This window comes from Cylas formicarius, unplaced genomic scaffold (genome assembly GCF_029955315.1).
Source record: "Cylas formicarius isolate icCylForm1 unplaced genomic scaffold, icCylForm1.1 PGA_scaffold_4__25_contigs__length_36172078, whole genome shotgun sequence".
Lineage (NCBI taxonomy): Eukaryota > Metazoa > Arthropoda > Insecta > Coleoptera > Brentidae > Cylas > Cylas formicarius.
This window is the reverse complement of record NW_026844334.1, coordinates 15,673,409-15,691,526: the sequence shown is the minus strand read 5'-3', so window position 1 is coordinate 15,691,526 and position 18,118 is coordinate 15,673,409. Positions and strand designations below refer to the sequence as shown.

Genomic DNA, 18,118 nt, shown 5'->3' with positions numbered 1-18,118 from the left:
TTAAACATGCTACAATACAGGTCCGGATTGCCTTCCCCGAGTCTCTTTTTGAGAGCCGAAGATCGATTTTCCTTATTCGAATATTAGTACTTTGTATCTGACTGTGTCGTTGTAATATGCCAAAAAGATTAGCGTATTTTTTGTAGAAAGTTTCTAGAAAATAACATGCAGACCCTTTTTAAAGGCTTCCAGTTTATTGAGCTTTAAGCATTTTGTAGTTATCGATATTTATTACACAAAGACATACGCTGCCTATTTATCTAGCTTGTTTTCATTTAATTTCCTAAGTGGTTCATCATACATCTAATATTTTTGATGGAACAAGAGAATTTTTACAACGCCAACAGAACTGAAACGATGGAATTAACATACACTCGCAGGTCGATAATGTTTTTAGTGCCCATATTGTTTTACGCAAATATATTTGGCAGTGTACCCAAGTACGATTTTGTGGGGAAACGAATTGTGACATCTAAAAAAAGGCTTTTCTGGCTTGCATTTCAGATTGTCTGCTATGGTGCGGTGACAGTTTATAGTTTGCATGGAAGGCTGGAGCATTTATATGATATATACAACAGCAACGTACTTGTCCTGCTGGACCTTGCTACGGAAATCGTCGGTTCTCTAACCATTTGTTTCACCATCGTGGAAACTCATTTGAATAGAAACCTCTGGCAGAAATTTTTTCATCAATTGGCGGACTTGGAAAGCTGTACCAAATGGTGCGACAGCGGACGGAATGTAAGGGAGACAAACGTGTTACGAAATCCTTTCGTGCAGTTTTGCTTCGTCCAAGTCTTTTGGATTTTGTTCTCCCTGTACGCCATACTGGTGTGGGTATATCGAGACAATCATTTCAATCCGTCTTATCTGATATCCAGATTGTTCTTAAACTATGTTGAGAGTTTAAGGGCAATTGTAATAGCAAATTTTGCATTGCTCGCTCTCCACAAATACCGCGGCATCAACAAAGTTATTGTGCAGAACACACGACGCTCGATTAGAATGTTTAAAATCAAGGCAACTTATCTCAAAATGGACGACACGATCCGCACGTTCAACAGACTCCTGGGAAAGCAGATACTGTATATATTCATAGTGAAGTCGATGCAACTGGTGTCAGTATTCTCGCGACTAGCTCAGCCGATGAGGGTCACGCACATCTTGTCCATTGAATTTCATTTCGACCTCATCCTATTGAACCTCCTGCTCTGCATATCAAGCTTGGTAAGAAATGAATTTAATTGTTATAAACACTTTAAAAAGTAAACTAAAAAAAGAAGGACCGTAAAGTACTACATGACTATCGGTATAAACGACATCCTCCATAGGGAAAGTTTGCAATTCTCACTTGAACTTTTGCTTCTTTAAATAATAGCGTGACTACTAAAATTAAAAAGATCAAAAAAAGACAAAGTAGATATTAAAGGTTAAAAAATGTACACACAAACACACAAATATGCCCACAAACCGACCCTATGTTTATGGGCATATTTTGTACTGCGTTTGGGATATTTTTCAAGTACCCTGTATATTTTCCTAAAGCCTCTATTCTATAATACCAATTGTAGTTTTGTAAATTTTATTGAAACAACAGGTCATACGTTTTTTTTTTTTAATTGCTCGCCACGATGACATTGTTTTGTAGACCTGCATGGATGGATGTTATCGAAAAACTGTAAGGTTTTGTAATTTCTTTAGTTCGACGGAAGTCGGCAATGGGCGAATGATCCTGGTAGTCGTGCCCAACAGTTTTTTGTGAAACGCATCATTGAATTGAATTGAATTTCTTTGGTGAATGATCCTGGTAGTCTTGCCCAACAGCTATCTGTGAAACGCATCATTGAATTGAATTGAATTTCTTTGGTGTACTGTCGTACTATGATTTTACTCACGCTAGCTATACGAGACGCTCAGGTGCGTAGTTCGTGGTCAGGGGTGATGGGTATTATCGTGTTGTTCACATACAGCCTTTACGGAAGAAACTAAAACCTAACCTAAAAGTTCTTGTATACTATGAACGAAATTATCGGGTGCTTCGCGATATGGCTTATGGCAGTAGAGAGCTATATGAAACGAAAAACGTGGGAGTATTTTTTCCCAAGACATAATCTAGATCAAGAAACATTTCGGTAACGCAAAATTCCAAATCGATCGAGGCCTTCTCCGGAGACTGTGCAATGCTATTTAAATTTAATATTCAACCTCCTTGTATGTAAACCCAGATTCTTAAAATGAGGAACATGAAACTAAAAAAAAAACAATATTTTTATTTGAATATTGTGATAAAATTTAACCCAATATTCAAAGCAGCATATTCTGTTGTACTGTCACTTCGTCATTATCTCTAGTATTTATAAAACTTTAGGAGATATATCTTACCGCCATATTGGAAGAACTAATTTCAAAATTCGAACTAAACAGCCACATTTAACTTCACTATTTCCTTTATCTGGGTAGTAGAATAGCGGAAATTTATTAAAAAGATGAAAAATGAATATCAATATTCTAATTGAAATTAAAATAGTTTCATTACAAAAATATTGTAGTATTAGAACAACCGCATCTATCCAGTTTCTAATCTGTTAACTGCTGAGCGTGTCCAAACATGTTTGAAATTGAAGTCTTTATCAAAGAAAATAAAATAAATGAACATTTTAGTATTAATTAATTCTAATATGAACGTCTACTGAAAATTGTGAATGAAAGCAGTAGTGCAAAAGTAATGCCAAACTGGAACGAATTGAATATTGCTAAGAAAACTAGGAAGAAAACGATTCAGAGAATGAAAAATGGTTAAATGGGTTAATGCATAAACATTTTATCTAGTAATTGAGTAACGCTTGATGCGAACTTCTAGATATTTGGGTTTTCAAAATCAGTTAAATTATTTATGCCAATTTATAAAATCACTGTCTTCCCAGTTTTTAATCTGGGCTAGAGTAGAAAACCGCTTTCGCGGGTTATAAGCATGGCCATATGAACACAATTTACGACAGGTTGCAAGTTTGGCCGCATAGTTTAGAACAAGATTAAACAGGTTGGGTATTATTATTGCTGTTCGCCGCAACTTGTTTTTGGAAACAGAAACAACAGCAAAAGTTTCGTAAACATTCAGTCCCTACCAAGGGAACTGATTCCGATGAATGAATGAATAGTTTCTAAAACATGCAGATTTACAGGCAGCAGTAACTGGAATTGTAATTATTTTACAATAGAAAACAGAAAAAACCAGTCTGAAAATGTTGGACTTGGCCAAGTCAGTTAGACAGAAAGTCCCATGGCATCCATTCGAACGCTTCCTAGTAACACTTTGATTTCTTGCAATCGGAGATGCGTTTCGTCAATCATCCTGTTGACTTCTTCAGAGCTCAACTGAAGCTTCAGTATAGTTGCATTACAATTTTTGGGGTATCACGGATTAAACGTGGAAACTGTAAAATATTTGATAGTTATAATTGATGCCGCGAATATTTTTGTCGTACACTATTATGATTTTGCAAGCGTCCTGTAGATTCTTGACAGCTTTTGATCCTCGTAAAATTGAAATCGACCTAATCCAAGTATACAGACCTGATTATTATAAGAGGTTGAGGGAGTTAGTTGTAATTAGCATATTATTCATTATCGATTCGGTTTTAATTTCTAATAAAAACAGAAATAACAGCGGCCGGTCTGCAACACGACACGTTGTGGTGTAAGGAACGCCATGGATTTAAAATACAGTCGAAAGACTGTAAGGTTTTTAAAACCCATAGTTAACTACTCGAATATTTTTGGCATACTACCCTACTACGACTTTAGTCAGGATCATATATATATATATATATATATATATATATATATATATATATATATATATATATATATATATATATATATATATATAGTGTTCGAAGTGTTTTCGGAGCGCGAGCATTGAAGATGCCAAGTGAGATTTTGGCGAAACGTCTGCAGGATTCCAGTCGGATGCAAGATTTGCAGGATTCCAGTCGGATGCAGGATTCCAGTCGGAGTTCAACGAGCGAACGGATGATATCCCGGAATATAGTGTCATCACATTTTTCCATCCGTGAATCAATACGTGAGAATATATATATATATATATATATATATATATATAGTGTCATCACATTTTTCCATCCGTGAATCAATACGTGAACTATATATATATATATATATATATATATATATATATATATATATATATATATATATATATATATATATATATATATATATATATATATATATATATATATATATATATATATATATATATATATATATATATATATATATATATATATATATATATATATATATATATATATATATATATATATATATATATATATATATATATATATATATATATTTAACATTAATGAAGAGATAAAGAACAATTTTATATTCTTATATAATTAAGTACAGAAATGCAAATGTTTGTATAGACTATACCTGTGCAGTTATATTTAAACAACTTAGTAATAATCCATATCATTTAATTATTTTAAAATATTAGGTTCTTTTTAAAAATTTTGGAATAAACAATAATCGTAAAATAAATAATTTTTACATTACTATGTAACATGTACATAATATGTATATGAAATAATTGAAGTAATCAACTTAATATGGACTTGGAAATATGGATATGTGGCTTTTAGACTCTGAGTCATTAATTATAATTTATATGGGTTAATCCGAACGTCTGAACAAGATTTGGGCTTTTAATAACACTGTTGTCAACTGTCTACATAATACTGTTAGAATATTGTCCACAACAAGGGAGGAAAAGAGTAGATAAGTCTCTCCCCTTCACAGCAACCCAGCTCATCGAGGAGACTTGTTAAACGCTAGTTTAACCCCGAGAATGTGGCGCTTCAATCGACATGTGAGTTGATGGAGTGATGTTTCCGTTAAGCATTGTTAGGCATAAAAAACAAGCAAGTTGTACTGGGAATGACCCGGTACGTGGGTTCTCAATATTAATAATCCCTTTTACAACACATTAACTTGCCAAACGCAAGGTGTGGCTTTTAGGGTTCGAGACAAGCTGACTATACAGTGGCTGCTAGTCGTGTGAATACTAATTATAATTAGAAACCATTTTTAAAATTATTTCTAACAACATACATTCAAAACAACATAAAATATTATATAGTATATATATTAAGCTGCCGCATTTCTCCAGGATTATATACAAACGGATCCATTTAAATGGTTCAATCTTAGTAAGTTACTTTGCTTTGCTAAGCTCATTATACTATCTTTTCAGAGCATTTCTTTTTCATATATTCATATTCACAACGATCCAATAACAGCGAACTATTAATTTCAGAGGTTGCAAGTGTAAATGATGATTACAATAGCTTCCATATCAGTCATTATCGATTTGGTTTTAATTTTTATTAAAAACCAAAATGGCGGGCTACGGCATGTAACTAATGGTCCGGTTTTAAAGTTACGCGACTGACAACATTGTGCGGAGCAATGGATCTAAAATATAATCGAAAAACTGTGAGGTTTTTAAAGCCCATAATCAAGTACGCGAATTTTTTTGGTGTACTACCCTATTACGATTTTATTGACGACAAGCTCCGATACGAGACGCTCTGGTCTGTAGGTATTGGGCTGCAGCTCTTCGGTGTTGTTGCTTTGTGCTTATACAGCCTCTACGAAAGAAACTTGAATTTTTACAACACTGTATACATTAATAATGTATTTAAACTCCTGGACATCATAAAAGAGATTATGGGATGCTTCGCGATATTGTTTATAGCCGCAGAGAGCTACGCAAAACGAAAAACGTGGGAGTACTTTCTGCAAGAAATTGTCTACATAGAGAAACGTTTGAGTAACTCAAAATTGCATATCGAACGGTGTGTTATTAAGAGGCCGTTTTTCCAGTTCTGCTTTTGCAATTGTTTCTCATTGTTTATCTTCGCTTATGCTCTGATGATGAACATTACAAAATTTGGAACATGGAGAACGTCTTACTTGCTGTCGAAATACGTTTTGATGTATTGGCAACATGTGAGAGCTATGGTGATCACGAACTTCATACTTTTAATGTTTCACAAATACCAAGGTGCAAACGTATTAATTTCAGAAGGGAGAAGTACAGTTTTGAGTCGAGTTCAAAAGACCAGAAGGTTATACTTGAAATTGAACGCTCTAGTTCAAACGCTTTCAGGGCTCGTCGGGATGCAGATTCTGTTCACTTTCACGAGCGTCATTTTGCAGGTTGCTTCAATGTCATCGTTTTATGCCCAAGTGATGAACGTTGCACATGTCATTAATATCGATGTTGGTATCCATATGATAGCATTATACACTATCGCCACGTTTTCTAGTTTGGTAAGATTTTCTATTTGCTTAGTTTTAATTTTGTTTTTCAAAGTTCCGACTAATGTGTTTTTCTCTCTCTAAATAAAACTTCATAATTATATAAAAATAAAACCTTTCTTTCTTATGAGCAAATTCTAATGAATTTTTATTTTTCTTGTTTCTTAATGCTAGTGCAAATCATTATTGAACTGCAAAACTTGGTGGTCTTATCCCTAATCCACAGCACGGCGGGTGGACGAATAGTTGCCTTAGTTTTTGCAAAGTTTTAATTTGTGGTTGAGAAACGGATTTGTAAAACTACGCTTTGCAAAAATGAGAAAATTATTACTCTCAATGTGTTCAAAGCTCTTTGCCAGAAAGAGTCAAAATTCATAAAAATAATATAAATAAATACCAACCTTGGATAAAATTATGTGTGAAATGATTTTATGCCACTTATGAGTAAGAAGGAATTGTGGAAAACTTTCAAAACAACTCAAAACAGAAAATCACTTTCAATAAATAAGGACGATATTCGAAGTTTCCAAAAGAAAACAGGAATATCTGTAATCTGGATGAAACTTCAATTAACATGGAATGGAGACTATCATCGAAACATGAATGATGATGGTTTTGGAGACTACTTCCATCCTATTCCTAAAGGGTGTGTTATAGTGATGGATAATTCCAGCTACTATTCAAGAAGATACGAGAAAATACAAACGTTTTCTTTGACAAAATGACATCTTTTTTGGCTTACTTTAAATAAAAAGCAATCTCAGAATGATATGTTGGAACTTGAATAAGTATTTTTGTACGAAATTGTGTTGTCGACGAAATTGCTTCAAAACGAAATATAACCCTATAGAATTGGCCGAACGTTTTTTGTGGCAAGGCGTAATACCGCTTTTAAAAAGTCCGTCGAAAATATGTAATTGAAATAGAAGAATTATTATTTCTCTGGACTCCAACGACCATAGTACATCTGAAATTGTTAATATTGTAAATAATAGACTTTTTTAACATTAATATTTATTACAATTTATCTATATATTATTCTTACTTCCATGTATATTTTTATATACTTGATCATAAAATAATCAATCATTTAACAAAATATCTCAATTATGATCATGGATTTCATTGGTTATTCTAATAAAATACTTGTATAGTATAGTATATCATATTACTTTCATACACCAAATTCGTTTTTCTAATGTATGCAGATTAATGTGATTTTAATTTAAGAACGATTCGGGGCGTGTAAAGCATAAAAACTGAAATAGATAATTTATCGGAAACAATTATTCCAATTTATCTGAACTTTACGATATAATCTCTAAATCGTTTATCCTTTTTAATAATCCCTGTCTTTGCAAATTTGAATTTTCTTACTCTCTCGCATTAAGAAATCTATTACCTCCGAAAGGACTACACTAATAGATTTTATTTTTTTTATCTAAACCATGTGAGATTGGTCTATTATGGTCTAATGGTCTATAATGACAAAATAAGTTAAAACGGCCTATTACTTGTTTTCGATTTAGCGCCCAAACTGTACACTGGCAACACTGTCCTAACATCGTGAAACTGTGCCAGTGACAATCCGTTTGTTCCCGCAACATCGTCTTCCGGCCAGTTATTTCTGCCGAATATCGAATTTGTTATTTGTTCTTCCACAAACATTTTGTTTGTTTTAGATTAATGTGCAAAAATTCTTGAAAAGTAAGAAAAGTTCTAAAAGAAAATATTATGTTCAAGGTACAAAGTACAAGTTCTAGTTGTTCTGTTTTTGTAGGTATATTTTAAGATATGTTGTTATGGTTATGACATGACATACATGGGTTTGGGTTGAAACGACATAGCTATGCCTTTTTATACCGCTGCAGTAGTTCATTTATTTAGAAGAATTTGGTAGTGGTAATATCAACTTCTTTACTTTTATTATGCTTGGTATGAAAGCAATATTCTCATAGCTTTCAAAAAGCATTTTACTTTGAAATATCAGTTGATAATTTTGCAAGTTATAATCTACAGAAAATATGTTGCGACCGTAGATAACACTGTTGTACGAGGTGCGTTCAAAAAGTAAGGTGACTTTTAAGTTTGATCAAAAAGTATTTATCTATTCATCAAAATTAATGTTGTGTCTTTCAAAGTAATCTACCCTAGATATAATACACTTGCGCCAACGTTTTTTCCAACCCTCGAAGCACTTCCGGTAAGCACTTTTCTTTGTTTATCTCTTCAATCGTTCCAAGCCTCCTTCTTTTCATGGGTTTTTTGAGTTTTGGAAGGAAGAAGTTTCAACGAGGCCATGAATTGTTTTCCCATAATTCCGTACGTTTTCTTCGTATTGCTTCTGGTAAACGGCGTATAACTTATTGCCGTACGACCTTGTGGCAAGAACTCTTGTTGTACTACGCCACGATAATCAAAGAAAACAGTAAGCAAAAACCTTTACGTTTGATCGAACTTGACTTGCTTCTTTCAGTCTTGGGCATTCTGGGTTCTTTCATTGGGATTTTATAACCACATACCTATGATTCGTCACCAGTGATGGACTTTTTTGAGCATATCTGCTTCATCATTGACATCCTTTAACAGCTCTTGAGTGATGCTCCTTTGACAGTCGTTTTGTTCAAAATTAAGCAGTTCCGGGATAAATTTTACTGCTACACAAGTCTATGAAAATGGTAACGCGAAGGTACTGTCTTTTCCTGTAAACTAAAATGTGTTCAGATAATAAAAAGTTTTGTAACTTGAACTTAAGTGCAGAACTACAAAGCTTTGCAAAAAATTTATTTGTAGCTAGTTGCGATGATGTGTTATTCATTCGTATTATTCAATTATTAATATTACTTATAAAAAATTTGAATTAAACAATGGTAATGAATTTACATCAGTCGGAGTCGTTAATTGTAATTTATGTGACTTATGAACATTCTACTTCTGACTTATTTCGTTAACGTGGTTTATCCTGGGAAGCATATTATGTCTAAATAGGCCACAAGAAAGTGACTATATTCGAACTGTGGAGTGCTGTTTTCGCGGACTTCACTGATAGACATTATAGGCATATCAATATCTGATCAATATTGATTTCATATTGATAAAAAATGTCTTAATTATGCAGGATCAATTTAAATAGCGCTCCACATGCTCATTATACTAGTTATTTTTACACTCAATTTTTTCACCTACCCTGAATGTCTTGTCTTACGTATATAAGCTTTTCTTACTCATAAAGCTTATATTCAGCCTGATTCAGGAACGCCGAGCTATTATTTTAAGCGGTAACGAATATGATGATTAGAATTTCTTTCATATTAGTCGTTATCGATTCGATTTTACTTGTTATTAAAAGCAAAAATAGCAGCCAACGGCAATCCATTTATTGTACTGTTTCAAAGTAACGCAACAACACTGTCGTAGAGACTAATGGAGTTAAAATATAGCCGAAAGACTGTGAGGTTTTTAAATCCTATTGTCAAATACGCGAATTTATTTGGCGTACTGCCCTATTACGATTTTATCCACGACAAGCTTCGATACCAGATGATCTGGTGCATAGGTCTCAGCTTGGAGGTCTTGAGTGTTGTCATTTTGTGCATATACAGCCTCTACCGAAGAAGCTTATATTTCTACAACGTCGTATACGTTAGCAATGTACTAAAATTCCTGGACGTTATGAAGGAAGTTATGGGATGCTTCGCCATATTGTTTATCGCCACAGAGAGCTACACAAAACGAAAGACGTGGGAGTATTTCTTCCAAGAAATGGTCTATATAGAGAAACATTTGAGCCACGCAAAACTCGAAATTGAACAGCGCGTTTTTAAGAGGCCATTTATTCAATTCTGCATTTTCAATTGTTTCTCCTTGCTTATCTGTACTTACGCTCTAGTGGTTTATATTACAAATGGTGGACCGTTAAAGTGGTCTTATTTGGAGTCGAAGTACGTTTTGATGTATTGGCAACAAGTGAGAGCGATGGTGATCGCGAACCTCATACTGTTATTGTTTCACAAATACCAAGACGTAAACTCATTAATTTCGGATCAGGAGCAGGGAGGAGGTACAATAATTGGTAGAGTTCGAAAAACCAAGCAGCTATACTTGACGATGAATTCCATGGTCGAAACGCTTTCCAAACTTATCGGGATGCAGATTCTGCTCACTTTCACGACGGTGATGATGCAGATTATTTCAATTTCGTCGTTTTTTGGCCAAGTTATTAACATCGCTCAAGTTATAAGTATCAAGATTGGTGTCGATTTGATGGCATTATACATCATGGCTACGTTTTCTAACTTGGTAAGGATTTTTGGTTTTAATGTTGTTTGAAATGGATTTTTTCAATGATACCAACGTAAGTGCTATATTTTTCCGTCTTCCTGATGAGAACCATATTATGATCTTATATACTTAAGTACAGAACTGCTACTGCTGAAATTATACCGATATAGCTAGAAATTATATGTTATATTAAAATTACTTATATATAATCCATATCACCTGACTATTTATTAAATATTATCTTCGTTATAAAAATGTTGGAATATACACATACATATGGGTTAATCTGAACATCTCTATTGGTATAATAATCAAAAAACAATATTTTAATCCCCAGCCGGTACTCCTACAAATATTCCTACTTTTTCTCAATTATTTTGTACACTTCTTCGGCGGTCGTATTCTGATGACTACACCGCCTTACCTAACCCATTCAGGAGGCTTGTCAAACGCTAGTTTTATGTCTAAGACGACCACAGGAATCTGCCGCTTCATTCGAAATGTGAGTTGGTGAAGTCATGTTTCCGTGGGCCATTGTTAGATATAACAAACAAGCATATTAATTAGACATTGTCACGAGCTACTGGCAATGACCGGGTTAGTAGTTTCTAGGGATAGAGCTCTCAATATTAGCACTCCCTTTTACAAAACACTAACTTTATTGGCAACAGGACAGGTGGACTATGTAAAGGCGGCCCGGGAGTCAACTGACCGAGTGCCAAAGTGTCGAGAGCCCAAAGACCAACTGGATAAACAGGATTGGCGTTGGGAGTCCTAGAACAAGCGGTTGGCCAGGTTAACCAGGTGAAAGTCGAGAGCCAATGGCTGCTGGTGGTGGTCTTAAATGGCCAAATTTCCGGTGGCTAAATCCATTAATTTGAACCCTGTTTAAAACAATACATAACATACATACAAAACAACCTCAAATATCATAAGTTTACTTTATACATGTAGATATGGACCTGCCCCTTTTGTCCAAATTTATATACAAATTATACAGGACTATTTGATTAGTTTTGGTTCTCAATTTTTTTCGTTGTTCTAAAAATATCCACATTTTTATATAATATTCATATTCGCCGCGATCTAATACTATAAATTTAAGAGGTTGACATTAGCTTTCATATTATCGATTCGATTTTAATTGATATTAAAAACTCACTACTGATCCGGTTTTAAAAGTACGCGGCGCGAAAGCAGTGTCCGGAGCAATGAATTTAAAATATAATCGAAAAGCTGTGAGGTTTTCAAACCCCATAATCAAGTACGCAATTTTTTTTTTGGCGTTTTACCCTATTACGATTTTACGGACGACAAGCTCCTACACGAGATATTCTGGTCCGTAAGTCTTGGCCTGCAGCTCTTGGGCGTGGTCTTTTTGTGCTTAAACTGTCTCTACTCAAGAAGCTTAGATTTTTACAACACCGTATACATTAATAATGTATTTAGATTTCTGGACATCATAAAAGAGATTATGGGATGCTTCGCGATATTGTTTATAGCCGCAGAGAAGTACTCAAAACGAAAAACGTGGGAGTACTTTCTTCAAGAAATAGTCTACTTAGAGAAACTCAAAACCCCAAATCGAACGGTGCGTTATCAAGAGGCCATTTTTCCAGTTCTGCTTTTGCAATTGTTTCTCATTGTTTATCTGCACTGACGCTCTGGTGATATACATTAGAAACATTCGAACATTGAAATCGTTTTGCTTGGTATCGACATACGTTTTGATGTATTGACAACATGTAAGAGCGATGGTGATCACGAACTTCATACTTTTAATGTTCCACAAATATCAAGATGCAAACGTTTTAATTTTGGAAGGGAGAAGTACAATTTGAGTCGAGTTCAAAAGACCAGGCGTCTATACTTGACCTTGAACGACCTGGTTCAAACGCTTTCAGAGCTCATCGGGATGCAGATTCTCTTCACTTTCATGGCCGTGATTTTGCAGGTTGCTTCAATGTCATCGTTTTTTGCCCAAGTGATTAACGTGGCCTATGTCATTAACACCGATGTTGGTATCGATTTGGTAGCACTAAACAGCATGACCACGTTTTCTAATTTGGTAAGGTTTTCTATTCAGTTAGTTTTAATTTTTTTTAAAAAGTCCCAACGAATGCCTCTCAAATTTTGAGATAAACCTTTATTATTTTTTAAATGAAAAACTTTGGAAAATGATTGTTAATTTCTTATGTGTGAAAAGTAATACATTTTTATTGTTCTTGTTTCTTAATGCGAGTGAGTTACAAATCATTACTGAAATGCAAAACATAGTCGTCCTGTCCCTATTCGATAGACGTATATTGTACCTATGATGATTATCGAGGGTCCTGAGAGTGGTCAGTCTTTGAAATTAGAATTATAGTTATTTCCAGCAGTTGTTGCCAAAGCTCATTCTTCTGAATTTGTAGTTCAGAAATGGATTAGTAAAACTGCGCTTTCTAAAAATGAGAAAATTATTATTCGCAATGAGTTGCAAAAGTGTTGTTGTTTGAATTTGACTGGAGTGGGACAGCCAACAATGTACCAACTTGTGCATGAGAGTAAACGCTGCCCCATCAGATTACCAAAGAGAAGCACAGGAAGAAAATAAATTATATACTCGTTTTACTTTAAAAAAAGAAATAATTAAGAAGAAATTGTGGAAAACTTTGAAGGAAATGAATTTTCGTTTCAAAAATACTCAAAACAGAATATCACTTTTAATGAAAAAAGACGAAATTATTTGCTGACGACGATCGATATTTGAAAGCAGTTACACAGTTACAGTTATAGTTACAGTTACACAGTTGCGAATTGAACACAGGAATATCTGTAATCTCGATGAAACTTGGGTAAGTTAAGGATACACCGTTGGCATCAAAAATATTTAAAAAGCGCTAGGCAAACATCTATTTAAGGATGGTCTATTGGCATAAAAGAACCTTCGGGAAAAAGTAAAAGAATAATAATGACTCACACTGGTAACGCAACTGGATTTTTCGATTGTTGTCTACTAGCATTTCAATTAACATCGAATGCAGACTATCATCAAGACGTGAACGACGATGGTTTTGAAGACAACTTACATCCTACTCTTAATGGGTCTATTATAGTCATGCATAACGCCAGCTACCATTCAAGAAGATACGAGAGAATACAAACGATTTCTCTGAAAAAATGACATCATGCATTGGCTTGCTTTAAATAAAAAGCAATTTCAGAAAGATATGTTGAAATTTGAATAAATGTTTTTGTACGAAATTTTGTTGTCGACAAAATTGCTTCAAAACGAAATATAACTCCATAGAATTGGGTGAAATTTCAAAAGACAGTGGATTGCGAAAAATAGAAGTGCGTCGAACACACGTGATTGAAATAGAATAGCGCTTTATTATTGTTTCGCTCTACTCCAACGACTATAGTATTTATCTATTTTGATATTATTCTAACTTCAATGTGAGTTTTTATTTACTTGATCTTAAAATAATTAATCACTATCATCATCATCATATTTTATTAGTTATAATCTTAATTGTTCACCCTCTTTAATAATTCCTGTTATTGCAAATTTACATTTTATTAAGAAATCCGAAAGGACTACATAAATTTATTTTTTTTATCGGAATACACAAATCTTGCAAACTAAGGGAGATTGGTCTATACCTATAGCTATCACTTATTTTCAATTTAACTCCAAAACTTTACACTGGCAACACTCTTCTAATATCGTGAAATTGTTCCAGTGACAATCCATGAATTTTGCAACATCTTATTCCGGCTAGTTCTTTCCGCCGAATGTCGAATTTGTTATTTGTTCTTCCACAAATATTTTGTTTGTCTTAGAATAGAATTTTTTAAAAAAATATGTGAGTATAAATAAGTTCTAGTTGTTATATTTTTATAGTTATGTTTCAAAATATGTTGTCGTGGATATAAAATGGCATACATGGGTTTGGGTTAAAACGGCATACCTATGCCATTTTATACCCCTGCAGTGGTTCATTTATGTTAGAAGAAACAAAAACGAGGGAAAGAAAGACGTACACCATGCGAAATTTGCGTGTTTTTTATAAGTATATCGTTCTACTCATAGTGGTACTTTTATTATGCTAGATGAAAGCAATATTCATATATCTAGCAAAAACCATTTTACCTTAAGACATAAGTTGGTAATTTAAAGTTTATGCTCTACAGAAAAAATGATATTCCTATTTAATTGAACATTAGTCTATTACACAAATTTGTTCAAAACAGTATTCAATCTATCTAATTCCGCGTTTCACTATAGTCAAGTTCAGGTCATGTCAAGTACAAAGAAATGCTGAATTGTTGAACTAATAATTCTTTATTGTTCAATATATAAATCAGGTAAAACGCATTCACTCCAATTGAACACAAAATAAATATGTTGTGACCGTAGATATCACCGATGTATGTGCCAAATAAATATACACAGTTGTGGCGCAATCAGATTTCTCGATTTTTTCATTTCATCCAAGTAAAATAAAATCGTACAAAATGTAGCATATTTCATAATGGTCATCGAAAAAACACATTTTAACTTGCCCTTTTCGATTTTAAGATGCGTTTTTTCTTTTGTTCCAGTTTTAAGTTTTAAGTTTTGGTGAAAACTCTGGATATCATTTTTTATTTTTATTGAGAATGATGTAAATAGTTGTATAAATTCTAGAAAACAATTTCAAACTTTGTTTAATAATTTACTAATAAAATTAATAAAACTAATCATACATGCAATATAATCGCTGTGGTGAGTGTGAGGCTCGACCAATGTTTTTTCCATGTATTTTTTATATCGTAAATATTTAGAATACAATATGGCGTTCATTACACTTTCACTATCACATTCAATTTTTAATCAGGCACCTAGACAAAGAATGCCTGTATCTAACTAAAGGTCTAGTCGTCCTATTTAGTTTAGTGTATGCGATCAAAGGACAGCCAAAAGTTTTGTTTTTCCAAATGTTTGTTGAAAGCGATCATGGTCTAATAAAAATCAACTTTTGCTTTTGTGACCCTAATAACCGTAATAAATATGATACACCATTTAAAAGCATTTTTTATGCTCTATATTACCACCAACATAGTTTTAGGAAAAATCAACAAACTTAGAGCTTCAGCGTGGCGAAATATGGTCGGTACCAAAAATGCGGGCTAACTGGAACATAGTGCATATACATTTGAATGTGCAGCCGCATAAAAAAATTATCTTAAAAATGAAAATATTAAAATAAATCTGTTTCCCTTTATGTCGTCATATTCGTTTTAAAAAAGTATTTCAATAATGTACCAATCCCAAGAACATATTTGGCGGATTTTGGGCTTTACAACAAAAATAGAAAATCCAACTTTTTTTTTCTCCAATTTCTTAGGTCTAAGTTTCCCATAAAATTATTTACAACCTTCCCAATTTAATTTTAATTTAATAAGCGAAAAAAATAGGTTAAACGACTTAAATGTTCAAAATTCGTTAGAGCGTTTTTAAAAACATTTATTTATATATAAATCAAAATAAAGTTTTATTCGGACTAACCGATACAAAGGCTGGAATAATTTAGAGCAATTTTAAAATGTGACAATCGAATAAATAGGGCTTTCGATGAGGTGTCAGCGAGGAGTAGGGATGTTCCGATACCATTAAAGTATCGATACCTACTCATTTCGATATTACACAAATCTTTTTTCGATACTACTCCAATAAATACTCCTAAAGTATCGATACTTTTAGCACTTTATTATTTTTTTATTTATTTTAATGAACGCTGAAGGACAATAATTATAACAAAATTAAGAAGGAAAAGAAAACTTTTATTATAAAGGTTTGCGTCACGTTAAGCACGTACTTTAAACAAAAAACTCCATGATAACCTTGGAATAATAAGCCGATGATTACAATAAATAAAATTATTTGTAAGCAATCTCCTGTATGTTTGACAATTGATGTTGGTTGACAATGAAAAAAAATGAAGGGCGGACGTCTTTCTCGCTTTTGTCTCGGGCTCGGTCGAGTGAAGTCGGACGAGTTCGGCTTGGCTGGCGCGAGACAACGCGTCACCATAGATCAGATAGAGATTAAGTTTGTCTGATGCGTTCGGTTTTTTTTTAATGTTGAGGCTGATTCGAGTCGATACCAAGTACTTTTGTTTCGATACCGAGTAAATATCGCAAGATTGATTCGATGCTATAAATACTTGGTATCGAATCAAAAGTATCGAGTACCTACTCGTATTTACTAGTATCGGAATATCCCTAGCGAGGAGTTATTTTCGCTTAGCTTTGGGCTTCGTCTGCAGTTTGGGACATATAACTCCTCCCTCCTTAACAAACGCTTCCAAATTTTCTTCTTGCATAATGCCTAGAACATCACAAACCATATGATTTCCTTTTAATTCCAGTTTGCCGTGTCTGCGATTACCTTCTCATGCCACGCGACCGTCAAAGAATCAGAAAAATTGATCGGGATCTGCTACAAGCTGCAAGAAAAATTTCATATCTATTCAGAGGAATATCAAGAGATACAAAATCTGATCAATCTGGTGACCACCAAGAGAGTAACGTTTACCGCGGCAGATTTCTTCGAAATCAACAAGCCCATTCTTTTCGCGCTAGTCAGCACGGCAACGTCCTATTTTATCGTGGTTATTCAATTGCAGAACTAGAAATCATAAAAAATAATATATAATAGGTACTGTCTAAGTTTTGCACTACAGAAATATAGGGGTGCATCATTATTTTTTTAATCGACCAAATACCATTAAGAAATTAAAAGTTCTACGAAGCACCCTAGCATAAATTTATTACATTAAATTATACATTTAATAAGTTTTTCACAAGTTATTTAAAAATACCAATTTTATTATGTTTCCGAGGAAAAATTAAAAAATATTTGTACCTTTTTTGTAAAACTTTTGAAATATCTCTGCATTATGAAAAACTTTTCTGAGATTTTCGGAAATAAATTTGGTATTCTCTCTTTCGGTCAAAATCGTGTTACTCACCCCGTGTGTTTTTTACTTCGAAATAAGTGCGGTCAGATATTATCTACAAGTACTAAAATTGCTAATTTAAAAAAAAAACACATTGTGAACCTAACGCACCATACTGTATGTATTTGTGGAAACACTCATTTTGATTTTTTGGTGACAAAAGAAACATTATTTTGGTTACGGGCACTTTCGTGACGCTGTTTCCAGAAAGACAATCTTAGTATAATGTCCAAGTTTTTTTGCCGTATTTCTCGATTATGTAAAAGATATCGAAAATTATACCACATTTGCAATATTTATTCATAACGTTTTTAAAATTTTAAGTACGACGCCAAATTGTTGCTTTTATTTTATTGTGGTAGGTACAGATTTTCACCTATATATCACGTTATCACGTTTTTTCACGTTTTTATCAAGCATTTTAATGTTGACTAATTATTGGTGATATACTAATGTATTGTGATTTATTAATCTGATAGTTTAAACTTATTTAATAA

The 18,118-nt window shown here is 33.4% G+C and overlaps 1 protein-coding gene across 1 annotated transcript; it reads left to right on the top strand.

Moving 5' to 3' along the window:
* Positions 1-140: 140 nt before the first annotated feature.
* On the top strand, positions 141-17,965 carry LOC132701176 (uncharacterized). Its single transcript, XM_060668902.1, has 2 exons — positions 141-1,227; positions 17,031-17,965. Exons 1-2 carry the CDS (start codon positions 316-318, stop codon positions 17,292-17,294), a joined length of 1,176 nt encoding a protein of 391 aa, XP_060524885.1. The 5' UTR covers positions 141-315; the 3' UTR covers positions 17,295-17,965.
* The last annotated feature ends 153 nt before the right edge of the window (positions 17,966-18,118 follow it).